The sequence below is a fragment of the Leptinotarsa decemlineata genome, unplaced genomic scaffold (genome assembly GCF_025532065.1).
Source record: "Leptinotarsa decemlineata unplaced genomic scaffold, Ldec_3_MD MMD2_P_RNA_scaffold_2, whole genome shotgun sequence".
NCBI classification, from domain to species: Eukaryota; Metazoa; Arthropoda; class Insecta; order Coleoptera; family Chrysomelidae; genus Leptinotarsa; species Leptinotarsa decemlineata.
The window spans coordinates 5,192,540-5,206,587 of NW_027412529.1; the positions used below are offsets into that span (position 1 = coordinate 5,192,540).

The 14,048-nt window shown below is 35.1% G+C and overlaps 1 protein-coding gene across 1 annotated transcript in view; it reads right to left on the bottom strand.

Moving 5' to 3' along the window:
- The window catches only part of Spn (protein phosphatase 1 regulatory subunit spinophilin), an 83,792-nt gene extending 70,182 nt beyond the window's left edge, over positions 1-13,610 (bottom strand). Inside the window, 3 exon segments of the mRNA XM_023160826.2 lie at positions 5,597-6,017; positions 7,324-8,176; positions 13,277-13,610. Of these exon segments, the coding sequence (XP_023016594.2) occupies positions 5,597-6,017; positions 7,324-8,163 (1,261 nt within the window). The 5' untranslated portion in view covers positions 8,164-8,176; positions 13,277-13,610.
- Between the last annotated feature and the right edge of the window lie 438 nt (positions 13,611-14,048).

Sequence of the window (14,048 nt, forward strand, 5' to 3'; positions counted from 1 at the left end):
TACACCAACGTTCCGGTGGAAGAAGCACTCCAAATCATACAGAGAAAGCTATCCGAAGACGGGAACCTGAAAGAGAGAACGAATCTACCTATAGAAGTAATCATGGAATTACTAGGATGCTGTGTACGAAACTGTTATTTCCAACTGAAGGACGAATTCTTTACACAAGATGAGGGACTGCCAATGGGATCGCTACTTTCACCAGTCATAGCCAACATATATATAGAGTGGTTTGAAACTCTAGCCATTGAAAAAGCCCACAAGAAACCTCAAGTGTGGTTGAGATATATTGACGACACCTTCATAATATGGAACCATGGGAATACTGAACTAGACGCCTTCCTGAAACACATCAACGTTAGACCTTCCATCAATTTCACAATGGAGAAGGAAATCCACAACGAATTTCCATACTTTGACGTTTTGGTGAAGAGGACCGACACTAAGTGGGAACATCTGTATACCGAAAACCCACTCATACGGGACAGTATCTGAACCACGAATCCAACCACCATCAATCGACTAAAAGAGGAATCATCAAGATTCTATTAGGCCTTGCTTTTGGGCTCTGTAATACGAAGGAAGGTCTCGAGAAGGAACTAGACATCATCAAAAATGATCTTCAACGGAATGGCTACTCCAAAGCGATGGTAGAAAAGACTTTTGCTAGAAGACAGCAGGAGCCTCGCAAGGAAGAGAAGCCGATACAACCAGTGCTTGCACTTCCCTACATCAGAGGATTATCGGAGAGTATGAGAAGAATTGGTTCCAAGTACAACAAGAACCTGCTTCAGATCCGGTAACACTATCCGTAGCAGCCTCACGAAAACCAGGCCACCAAACGCGGACTGCGATTCCAAGAATTGCATTTACCGGATACCCTGTGAGTGCGGGAAATATTATATTGGTGAAACTAAGAGGACATTGAATGTTCGCATTGCCGAGCACAAGAAACACACACAACGAGGAGAAACCAGCAAATCAGGAATAGCAGACCATGTTTGGACCCATCAACACAACATCGAGTGGTCCCAAGCTGAGATCTTGCACAAAGAGGAACATTGGTTTAGGAGAAAATTCAAGGAAGCCGCATACATGTTGTCCAACAACGTATTCAGCCAAGCCAGCGTAGAAATACGCAACATATGGAAACCCATCATCAAGCGAAAAATGGCCAACTGCCACCAAAACGGTCATCTCTCACGAAACCAGTGAATTGGAAAATGGAAAGCGGGGATAAGTGAAAGTACTCGAACGACCTATAAATAGTCATCTCTCGGAGGAATCAGTCCAGTCATCACCCAAAGACGATTGTAGATACTAACAATCGAAACGTTGTGAACTAACGTGACTTGGAATCTCTCCACTTTTTATTTTTATTTTCTTTTTTCATTTCTTTATTTTTATTTATTCAATTGTTCTATTTTTACTTGTATTTTATTTCACTATTATTTCATTTCAGGTTTATTTTGGTTAATATAATTGTTATTTTCAGCTATTCATTTTCAATTCTTCTTTTTTAGTTGTTTCAGAGATTCCAATCATTTTATACAGTAGACAATGGAAGTCCGAACTAGTAAAATTCATCATGAAACATTGTCAATCATCTTCAAACAAATATATTTGTATCTGTTCAGCTAGGCTCAATATTGTTCTGTCTATATACTCTGGTCTTGTCTCTAAGCATTATTTTTAGCTTATATTTGTTAATTTAATGTCCCATATACACGTTTTAATTTACTAGACTTTGCCAATAATATGTTCAGATCATGGGTAATGAAGCATATTTTGATTCAATTTGAAAATATAGGGCTTGACTACTGATTCATATGAGAAACTAACGAAGAAGCCATTCTATGGCGAAACACGTGTTGAGTTTTTGTAAAACTCTTTGGTGAAAATCTCACAATAAAGTGTTTTTTGAAAACGTTAGTTATGGATTTTCATCAAGTATCGGCCAATTCTATCATATATCTATGGGAAACGTTTCGAAATCTTGAAGAAACCATGAAAAATTCGTTAAACTGAAGCAATAGCGTTTTTTTTTACTCAATGCTTGAAAAAACAGGTTACAAAATTTCCTCAAACGGTTTTAAAAAACATAAATCCACAAGAGATGTACAAATAATATTCTATTTTGAGCTATGTATGAATTAAGTCTATACTGTCTTCAATTTCTTTTTGACATTCAATTAATGTTATTTTTCTCATGTCTCTGGTTTCTCACAGTAAACACATCTCTTGGCATAGTTCCAGATAACAGAAATCTAAAGAAATGAGGTCTGGGGACATTGCAGTTCCTTCAGAAACGTATCTATTGCAATTTCCCTTGTATTAAGGTGAGGATCTGAAGATAGGCCAAGGGACGGTTCTAATGTGAAAAACCACCAATTCCGGAAGAAAGGAGTCAGAGAGATTTGTGCTCTATCATAAGATGAGAATCAATTGAAGTTCGAAAAAAATTAACAGGGTGTTTCATTAAAAAAAAAATGAGAAAAAAATTATCTCGAGTTTGATTTATCTAGATATGCAAACAGCACCTGTAATGATGAAGAGAAATGAGAATACTCTCTTCTTAACTCTTCTTGGAGGATATGTGTTTGGAAAATGTTCACAATACATTTGACAGAATAAATCTTACCATAACTTCCAAAACATATTTGAAATAAATCACTCAAATAAAATTATACGGGGTATACTATTTTAAAAACAACTTTGGTAAAACACACATTTGTTGAACATATTTTTAAAACATAGCTTCCAATTTTCCGACAATTTTTATTCGAGACATTTGTTTCTAATCTCAACTAGGGAAGCAACTATCGCCCATCCATGGATGGGCGATCCTGCACATCGTTGATCCACTTTGTGTATAAAGTCTTGTCCAGTTACAGACGTATTTTTGTCGAGTATACTGTATTGTATTGAATATACAGAGATTCATAATAATCGACTGAAAAACTTCTGAGACATAATCAAGAAGTTGATTTTTTATTGAAATAATTGAATTGAATATTGAAACTTTGATAACCTATTCTCGAAAAATGATTCCAAGTACGAAAATATGTTAATGTGATTTATTTTTCATAATACATGGCAAGAAATCACCCCTTCAAACGTTTATTGATCTTAGAAAACTTTGCTGAAAATTAATTTTCCTCACTTGGATATGCCAAAGAAGAATAATGATTATAATGTTACAGCGATATGAAATTAACTGGCTTAACAAACATAAATTATAATATACATTGAATTACACAAACGAAAAAATAATTTTGAAACCACAACTGTCATATGAACATGGATTTATACAAAAACCACATTTTTCTATCCAGTTTGTACTTGAAACATCCGTTATGGAATCCAATCAGATATCATTCACAGAATTGCTACACAATATTGTATACGAAAGAGGTAATGTTTCACTTACACGGAACACTGTCATCCTCAATGGCGGACATCCATGTTTCAAAATAAGACAAACATTACATCCAATTCGGATATTTTCGTGGATAAGCGAAGTTATCAACCGTTTCATTCATTGACTTATTGTATTGATTGCAGTGCATCTATATTTCAGCACCTTGCAGCAGTGTGTACAGCGAAAAACTTTTTTCTGAAGCTGGCTTTATTTATGAAGACAAGCGAAACCGCTTTTAATGGACAAAAATTAGTATTCATTCACCATAATTTGCCGTTAGTGCAGTATAAGTACTAATTAATTTTCTAAGTTGTAGAATTATTGTGTGATTACTGATTTCATTTCTTAATTGGTACTATCTAAATAAAGCAATTAATTACCTAAAAATATTTTTTTTACCAAGGGGTTCCACAAGGCCACCTTCTCAATAATATATACTGCTATGATATATACAATCATAACTTGAAAGATAAGTATGAATTTAATAAAAACCTTTACATCTTACACTATGACACTGCCTTAGTTTCACACAACCGGACGCTAGCTATTACAATAGAGGATGCAAAGCCTCATCGACAGGACAATATTCTGGTTCGATAAATGGCGATTGAGATCAATCTTTTTTTATCACAATGCTTCAGAAAAGCTTCCTTCAATAAACATCAACAACGAAATGGTAAGAAACAGGCAATCAGTAAAATAATTGGGAGTTAACATTGACCACAAAATCAACTTGGGAGTCTGGCATTTGAAATGAGAGGAATCATCTCTGAAAAGAATATTTGTCATTCATAAATCTGCATTGAGAAGCATAATCTCTGCCAATTATGATGAAAAGTGTCGACCAATATTGGTAAAACTTAAAATAATGACCCTATATTTGTTCAACAAAACTTGTTGAATGAAGTTGCTCACAAGGATATACACCAACATGATACAAGAAATAAATCAAACCTTGTTCCTACAGCTAATAGGTTGAAAAGAACAGATAATATAGGAATTAAGCTATACAATGCCTTATCTGCCGAATTTAGTAACTTGCCATTTAGAAGATTCAAAAACTCATTGAAGAAAATATTAACCAAACATCCTTTATATGAAATTGATCAATTTTTCGAAGTTATCCAAGAAGAAAGAGACACTTTTGTGGTCACCTCCCGAACTTTTACTCAACTTTGAATATATATAATATGTTAGCTATGTGTTTATAATTTGTAAAAGCTCATGGCTTTACATTTTAGTCAAGTCTTATAAGATTGGAATTTTATTTTGTTAACTTGTGTTTTTTTTGTGAATCTAATTTACCTACAAGCATTTTTTTAAAACTATATTGAGAAATCTTACCCTCTCAAACCTATTTTAGAAATTGTATTGACGTGTCTAAAAACTGTGTGTTTCTTGAGACTAATAAATATTATTATTATTATTATTAACACTAAAACTGCACTTCCCAAATATGCACACATAATTTATTCAAGTTGTTGTAATCCTGAGAACATACTACACAATCCCTCAAATGCACTGCTGTATGAAACTACAAAAGTGAAGCCTATAAAGGAGAGAAAATCAGACTTAGGAAACCGCTTTGCAAAAAACAAACCAACTTGGAGACCCTGCAGGCATTATGTGGGAAAATATCTGAAGGTCAACCAACCAAATTCAAATACTATTTGGGAAAACATCAAATCATTCTCATAATTTATTATACTCTTTTTCTTTTTTTTTTTTCACAAATCTAATGTACCTCAATTCTATTATATAAGCATATAAAAAAATCACTGTAAATATTTAAAAATTATACAATGGCTGAAGGACTTTGGTTGATGGCCCTTTGGTTATTCACCAATAAATGATATTTATATTATTATTATTCATTTTTTTTAACCCAATATTCGGCCGGATAGGCGCTAGCTATCCAGTATCCGCTTCATCTCTAAAAGCCTCACAATATTGGTTCCTATTTCTTTCAAAAGTATATAGTTGATCACATTGTAAAAAGAAGAAAATGACATAAAATTGACATTAGTTGTTTTTGTTCCAAGCCACAGATATTACTATTAGATCCAAGCAACTGGGTATTGTAGTTAGTTCACAATACTTCTTGGTGCAGAGTTCATAAGCTCTGCGCTCTAGTCCTGCAGCGTAGTTTGGGTTATAAGAAAAAATAACACTCACCCAAAAGAGACTTCTCGTTCCCTTCCTGTTCCTGCTTCTCCTGCTCCGACTTGACCTTGCTCGGACTACTTGGGGGACTCAACGAAGACAAACTTCCGGATGCCACCGACAGATTTTCTCTGCTGTTCTCCTTGTCCTCGCCAGCAAGCGGTGACTTCACCACGACGTTTTGTGGCAGATTCGATTCGGCGGCGACGTTATTGTCGTTTTCTACGCTGGCTTCTCTGCTGGCAATACGTTTGGGTTTGGCGAAGTTCTGGTTTGGTTTTGAAACGTCGGATATCAAGGAGTTCAGGTCATTGTCAGGTGAATTTGATACCAGCAGGCTGTTCTTCGGCTCGACGGCGTCGGTATCTTTTTTGATTTGTTTGCTAGATCTGACGAAGGTTTCGTAGGAACCAATGTCGGTGGTAGGAATGACCTGTAAAGATTGAAATAGCTGTGTAGCGTGGTACGAATTTTGAGCTGGAATTGAATTGGAATTTCAAATGAAACTGAGATTTCAAAATCTAATTTCAGAATGAAACTCTAAACTGAAAATTTTAAAGTTAAACTAAAAATTCCGCAATTCAAACCAGGAATATTAATCTTGAATTCGTAAATACAAAAATTTCAACCCCGAACCCAATTTTTTACCTCGAAAATGTTATTTTAAATTTAAAATTCTCTCTTATCAATAAACTTTTTCAAACCTGATATCGAATTCTGCTTCAATTATCTGAGTATAAGGACTGCAAACTAAAAGTTCCTACTCATCGAATTACAAATTTCAAATTTGTCTCAGAATTTAAATCTTATGATTTTCTAGATATTATTGTCTTGAACTGAGTTTTGGCTTTCAACCTAAAATATCGATTACAACTTTATCTGTTTTGAAAATTAAATTTAAAACCAGATATTGAATCTTTAACTTGAAATTTCGACAATGCTTTGCGAATTTCGTTTTTGAATTGGGATTTCCAATTAACTTTCTCTAACTTCTCCAATTTTCTCCTCTCTTTGTCTCTTTTCCCGCTATTCCATTTCTGTCCTCTTTTTTACATCTCTCTCCTCGCTTCTCTCTCTATTATTTCTCCCCTTCTTCTTCCTAACCTCTTCTCTATCTTTCCCCCCTTTCTCCAACCTATCTTTCATATTTTCTCTATCCTTCCCTCTTCTCTATCATTCTTTCTCGCGCTCTCTCTCTCTCTCTCTCTCTCTCTCTCTCTCCTGTCTCATACATCACAATTTCTTCTGTTTCCTTTATCTACTATACTCTCTCATGATTTCTCTTTCATTTCTTCCAAATTTTTAGCACTCTCTTCCCTCCCTATCACTCTCTTTTGTCTTCTCTACCACTCTCTACATACTCTTTACCATTTAACTTTCTGTTTATTATCGCCTTTCCAAATTTCCTCACCAGTTTCCCGTTTCAGCACCAGGATTTCTGGTGAAGTCTCTCCCATATCTCCTTCATTCCTTTTCAACGTTTTTCTACCTTTTTCCTCACATTCGCTATTTTCCCTTTTCACTTCATTTTCAGGCTTGCTTTTTTCTTTCTCTCACACTGTCCTCTATCATTCATATCTTTCCATTCTCACTTATATCTTACATCTCTCTTTCTCCTCAATCCCTATCTTCTACATTCATTATTCTCACTTTCTCTACTCTATACTTTCCTTCCGAGTTCTTCCTCACACTTGAGCTCAATTTATAGTTCCATTTTAAAGCATGCCAAAGCTACTTACCGAAGCCGGTCTCTCCTTCCGAACGACGTTCGGCCTTCTCGAAGCTTCTGTACGCACTGGGGGCGGAGGCGGCGACGTGGGCGGACTTTTCAGCCTGTTGCTGAAAGACGCGCTCCTAGTAGTCGTTTTCCCCCCGCTGGGAACCTCTCCCTGCCCGACGGTGTTGACCGCGAGCCGGACCTCGTTTCGGTTCGGGTCGCTGTTATACCTGCTCGACCGCGTCTTCGAAAAGTGCGACGTCCAGTTCCGCTGTCGCTCTATCAGCTCCTTGCTGCTGAATTTTCGTTCGGGTTTTTCCGGCTTCTTCAGCAGCACGGGCTTGCCGTCGCTCTTGCCGTTTGTGTTTGTTTCGGCGAAACCGTTCGTCTTTTTGCCGAGCGAGTCGAGCGCGGGAACGCTGTTGCTGTAGTTGTCGAGCGCGCCGGTAGATGGAGACGGCGTTCGAGAGCCATGTTGCGATTTCGTGTCGCGCGTCTCGCTGCAGGCCGAACTCGCACGCGATCGTGCATCGAGGATGTTCGAAGCGCTCCTCGTAGATTGCAGCGGGATGACGACTTTGTCGCGCGGCTTGTTGTGGTGCTGCTCTTCGCCGAGCTTCTCGAACATTGCCCTCGCGTTGTTGAACCTAGTGACGTGCGATTCGGTTCGCATGACAGTGACGGTCGGCGCGTTGTTGTCAGCGTCGATTTTCTCCGAGCTGTGGCTGAGTCGCTGCGTTTTTCTGAGCGGCGCGATCAAGTCTTCTCGCGGCGCGGGCGTTTTCGCTTGAAAGATGTTCGCTATTTCCGAGACCTTTGATCCGCCAAAGCGCGGACCCTTTTTCTCTTCCATCGTATGCATTTGGGCTGGCTAACTGAAAACGAGAAATGACGTTAAGGATTATAAAGATAAAAACATGAGATTTCCTCCTTAGTTGTTGATTAATAAATATTTCAGTCAATAAATGAATCAATAAAAATGCAACTAACTACATCTATTGATCAGAGGCTCAGGCTTTTGTTTTATATGTGACCAACAATTCACTCGATGGTTAAACGATTGCAAAGAATACAAAGCCCATAGAATAGAATAGAATTTATGTATCATTAAAATATCATACACATATAACATATACATTACTACTATAATATTTATCAGAGTAGTCACACAAACTGAAGAAAAAGCAGCTTATACATTCAAATCTAAAAATTCTTCGACATTGTAAAAGGCATTTTCTAGGAGAAGGTCTATTAAAGCTTTTTTGAATGTATTGTAATTTTCAATATTTCCTAGTAACCTAGTTGCTTTGTTATAACAAATGACTCCCTGATAGCTTGCCGAGTTTTGCTAATCGAGAGTAAGGTAGTCTAAGTTCATTTCCTCTGCGAGTATTGTGATCATGTATCATACTGTTTTTTGTATGGTGTGATTCATTTCTTTTGATATTCATAGTTATGAGCAAAATATATAATAACGGTAGTATTAAAATAGATAGATCTTTAAAAACTGTCTTGCATGATTGTCTACAATGTATGCCAGCGATACATCTGATTATTTTTTTTTTTTGGATAACAAATAATTTTGTTAGGTATGCTGAGTTTTCCCAGAATATTAACGCATTTGAGATATTAGATTATACTAATCCGAAATAGGCCAATTTGAGTACTTCTAGAGATACTATTCCATGTAGTTGTCATATTATGAAGCAGACTCTAGTCAGTTTTGTTATTAGATACTGTGAAGTATTTCTTTTAGTGAACAATGATCATTAGTAAGATTCCTCTGTTGATAATTCATGAAAACAGTTTTATTTACATTAACAAGTAGACCGTTATTTGTGCACCATTGTGAAAATTATTTATTTTTTATTTATTTATTTATTTCAACGGACAAGCCAATTTTTACAAATATCTTTTTATAAATTGTACATGTGCTTACAAACTAAAGATACATCAGATGTTTTTAATCGATTTTTTGAAGGATAATAATGATGAATTGAACAATTCCAGGTTAAGAAGGTAATGATTTGCTGATTTCAATATCCTACATATTGTTTCATTCTGACCATAATTGGTTCTACAAAAAGGAATTTTAAAAATATCACTATTTCTGGTTCTTCTATCATTCACAGAGAGAGTAGTACAAAGCTCAACTATTTCTGGAGAATCAATATAGCCGTTTAATACTTTGTGGACAAACACAAGATCTGTTTCAAGTCTCCTATGAGTTAAGGTGTTCATGTTCAATATGTTCAATATCTGTGAGTAGTTATACTCTCCTCTATTTAATCCTAACTGAAAAGCAACATATCTCAAGAATTTGTTTTGACACCCCTCTAACAACTCAACATCAACATTATAATAGGGTGACCATACAATGGAGTTATACTCAAGAATGGATCTCACTTGTGCACAATAAATCAGTTTTATAGATTCGACACTTAGGTCTCTAGCAGAACGAAGTGTAAAACCTAACATCTTACGGGCTCGAGATGAGGCTTCCGTTATTTGGTACTTAAATGACATTTTTGAGTCAAAAACGACACCTAAATCTTTTATTTTATCCGTTACTGCTAAATCATTCCCATTAATTTTATACGAGTAATCATATACATTATTAATCCTTGAGAAAGTAATTTTTTGACACTTATCTGGATTCAAATGCAAAAGGTTGACGTCACACCAGCTAGAAAACTGTACCAAATCACATTGAAGTGCCTGAGCATCTGATATATTTTGTATTGATTTGAACACCTTTAAATCATCTGCAAACATTAGAAATGAGCTGGAGGTAAAAACAGTGGAGACATCATTGATAAATAAATTGAACAGTAATGGGCCTATGTGGGATCCCTGAGGAACACCTGATGGCACATTTATCGGTTCAGATTTAGAGTTGCCATATTTAACGTATTGAACTCTATTGTAAAGGTAGCTTTCAATCCAATTTAAAACATCTCCCTCTAAACCCAAGGCATTCAACTTAGCAATCAGTAGGTTATGGTTGACTCTATCAAAGTCATCAGCAGTTTTATTTGCAGCTTGAACAGAGAGGAGAAGTTCATTTTCTGCTACTATTTGATAGATATCATCAGCATATATTGTTTTTTGTGGAGATACACATGAATTTTCAATATCACTCATAAATATTATAAAGAGAAGCGGAGCCAATGTTGAGCCTTGTGGAACTCCTAATGAGATAGAAGCTGGTTGTGATTTTATTTCATCTATTACCACTATTTGCGACTTTTGACATGAATATGATGCTACCCATTCATTGGCTACTCCTCTTATTTTCATTCTATATAGAAGCTCAGAACTGGCATTTTTGTATACCCAAAAATTTTTAGTACTCACTCTGACCGCCAGAGGGCGATGCTAGTACGATGTCAGTATTTAATGTGATTACCAAAAGAAACGAGTGGCAATCGCTGACAAACCAGTCAGCTTTTTAATTTAATTTTGGCGTACATGCCGACTTCGATATGATCCGGCCGACTAGTTGTCAGCAACTGCTAGTTACTCAGTTCTGTTGATACTCACATTAAATACTGTCATCGCCCTCTGGTGGTCACGGTAAGTATTGAAAAAATCAGGGTACACGAAAATGTCAGTTCTGAGCTTCTATTGGATTCGTATTCTTTGACGACAGCATCTCACCTTTTATATAGACAGAGTAAATTATCCAATAATTCAAAGAAGACCCATATTCAATTAGTAATATTGATTGATTGGGTCGATAGATCACTTGCGACAGTGTCCACTTTGCAAATTCATAAAAATTTATTTCTCAACTTGAGTTCCCTATAAAGAGGTTTTTGGTGATAGTATTCAACGGGAAAGTGATTGTATGTAAATAGACTCCTGTAGTTAGTATTAGCAAATTTTATGAAACAATCATAAAATTTCAAAAGTTGCTGGGTAGACATCTTTCACAAGGTCTTACATTCTTTATGGCATCCTGTTATTTTGTTCAAAATAATTGGTCGTAACAAATAAAAAACTTTGTAGAAATCATTTTAATCTTCCTCTTTTTCCTCAGTTGACTATGTTTTACGAACGAAACAAATTATTGTCAACCGACGTGAATTTCAGTCGAGAATTGTTAATGCTATTGACAAGAAAAAAATGCGTTATGATCCTTTTTATAGAGTTCTCACATACTTTTGATTATGTGGAACACGAATTGTTACTATCTAAGCTTTATAGATCAGGTGTGTACTTTTTAAACTACTTTTAAAAAAACGTTTTTGACTGAAGTTTTTATTAATTCTTTCCTATCTTTTCTAAACAAAAACATCTCCTAGCAACACCTAACATACTCCATTTGAAGGAAATTGTAGGGCACTACATTACACCCCCCCTTAAAAAAAATATTAAACACGAAAATGAACTCTTCTTCCAAAGCGGGTTACACAATTTTATTTTTCCGGATTTTCATTTTGATTTTCAGATTTCTTCTTGAGAATTCCATTTGATGTATTTGGAAATTTTGCATTTTCAGGTGAATTTTCATTTGATGATTCTATAAAAGGTGACACTAATTCACAAAATAATCAATGGTAGCATTAATTCTCCAAAACTTATAAAACTTATAACGTTAAATGTGAATGCAAAGAGAACAAGATATACAGATATATCCAAAGTACATTTCCATCAAACCGACCATGGCAAGAATGTGTCTATAGGTAGAATTTTTAGACAGTGTGGAATTAGAACTTTTAAATCATTTTCTGGAATCGTTAAAAAAGACTGAAAATATTGTAATTCATAATTGTCCCTACATATATTATACTATGATATATTATTTTTACAGAACATATGTCAAATTTGTTGGCAATGACGTAAATAAATAAATAAACATAAAAAGGAATGTCACATATCAATATGTAAATCAGATCAAATACCACTCATTCTCAACAGAAGACATTTCCGTCATTTACTTGATTAATGTGATAAATTTGCAAGTAAAATCCATATCACCATCACATTTTTTGGAATCGAAAGATATTTTCTTTCAGATATCAGCCCACATTTCCATTTGAAAATATATTTAGTGGAGAGTACCTTTCTCAGAGGGTTGTCAGTTTTGCAATGGTTATTGGGTCTCCATTGCAAATAAACAATCAATCAAACCTGTGCTTTAATCTACCTTTCAGTTATGCCTGCGTTAAATTTTCGATAGTCCACCCTGTATATTTTTTTAATTCATTCCTTTTAGATAAAACATGGGGTTTGTTTGAATTGAAAGGGGGGATAATTTTTAGGAGAGAGTATTAGTTTATATCTGAAAGAAACGTATGTACATGACCTATGCATCTTTGTTAATAGTTTATTTTGAACTTGGTTGCTTTCTTTCTTCGGACGTTTCCCAGGTTTTTTTGTACAAAGATGGAGAAAAAGAAAGTCGAAAAGCTTCTTTATTTGTTGATAAGTGGAATATTATAAACAATATATTGGTACAAAGAAACAGTAAGTATAGTTTTTATATTTAGGTTTCAGAATTACAAATAATTTAGATAATTTTAGAGGTATATTAAAAATTGCTGGTGAACGCCACTGGCAGTCGTATATTTTTACAACCTAAGTCAATCCCGAACAGATAAGTTTGTTTATGAATCAAACGTCGATGCCATTGTACTATTCTCACAACCGGAAATAAAAATTGTACTCTCTTTGATTCCAAATTGGAAATTTCATAACAAAAACAATGTGACCTCAGCATTGACATTTCTAGTGGGTATAGAGCCATGGCCTTTGTAGCTCAAACCTCCGGCCCCTCCTTTTTTATGATTCTACTAATAATTAATGCAATTCATTGATAACTTATTATGAATAAAGATATGAATAAAATATATCTTTCTTTGAAAATCTTATCTCTTTACGTGAATAATCACCTGAGTTTACGAAAACGCAGACTGAATTTGCATATCGCAAATATATTTTCTGGTTTGCGTATTTGAAACACCACTAACCTTTTACACAAACTCAAAATTTATTCGCTGCACGGCCATAACCGGTGAATATTCATTAAAGTTGAAGGGGTTCCTGCTTCCAGCCATTTATGTTTTTAAAACTACAAACCACACAACACTTGTTTTCGATAAAGTGACAAGGGAATAACCGTAGCACAACAGTTTAATTCGTTAAAACGCGTTATATCACTTTCAGCAAACAATTCAACCTGAACAAGAATTGAAAAATTCTCTGCCGTCCTGACAATATCAAACACATCACGTCGGGTTCTATCAGAATTTTCTGTTTCTGGTACCTCTTCTTCTCCCTTCACCTCCACTTTCTTGACAGCATTTTGGTTGACAGCTTGGTATGTAATGCGATGTTGTCAACAATAAAAAATAAATTCAGATCTTCAATGCAGTACAATATATGAAAAAATGTAGCAATTGGCTTATTTCAAGTAATTGATAAAGGTCACAGAAATGTACGAGAGTGATTCCTCACATCGCTTCTTTCAAAAAATAATAAACTTGAAAATATCTACAACATGATTTGACCTTAAATTTGAATAACATCCCCAAACGACAGCGACACTTGAGGTTCTTTTATGAATATTCACAATAACTTTATCGCAATCATGATTGAATCATCAATGAGGAATTACTAACAGTATTAGAGAAGTTACTTCTATATTATTATATACGATAACAACATTAAACAATCCCTGTAAAGCACGCCGGATACTTCAATTTTGACAACTGAAAGGCTCTCTTTGCGAAAAATTGGAAC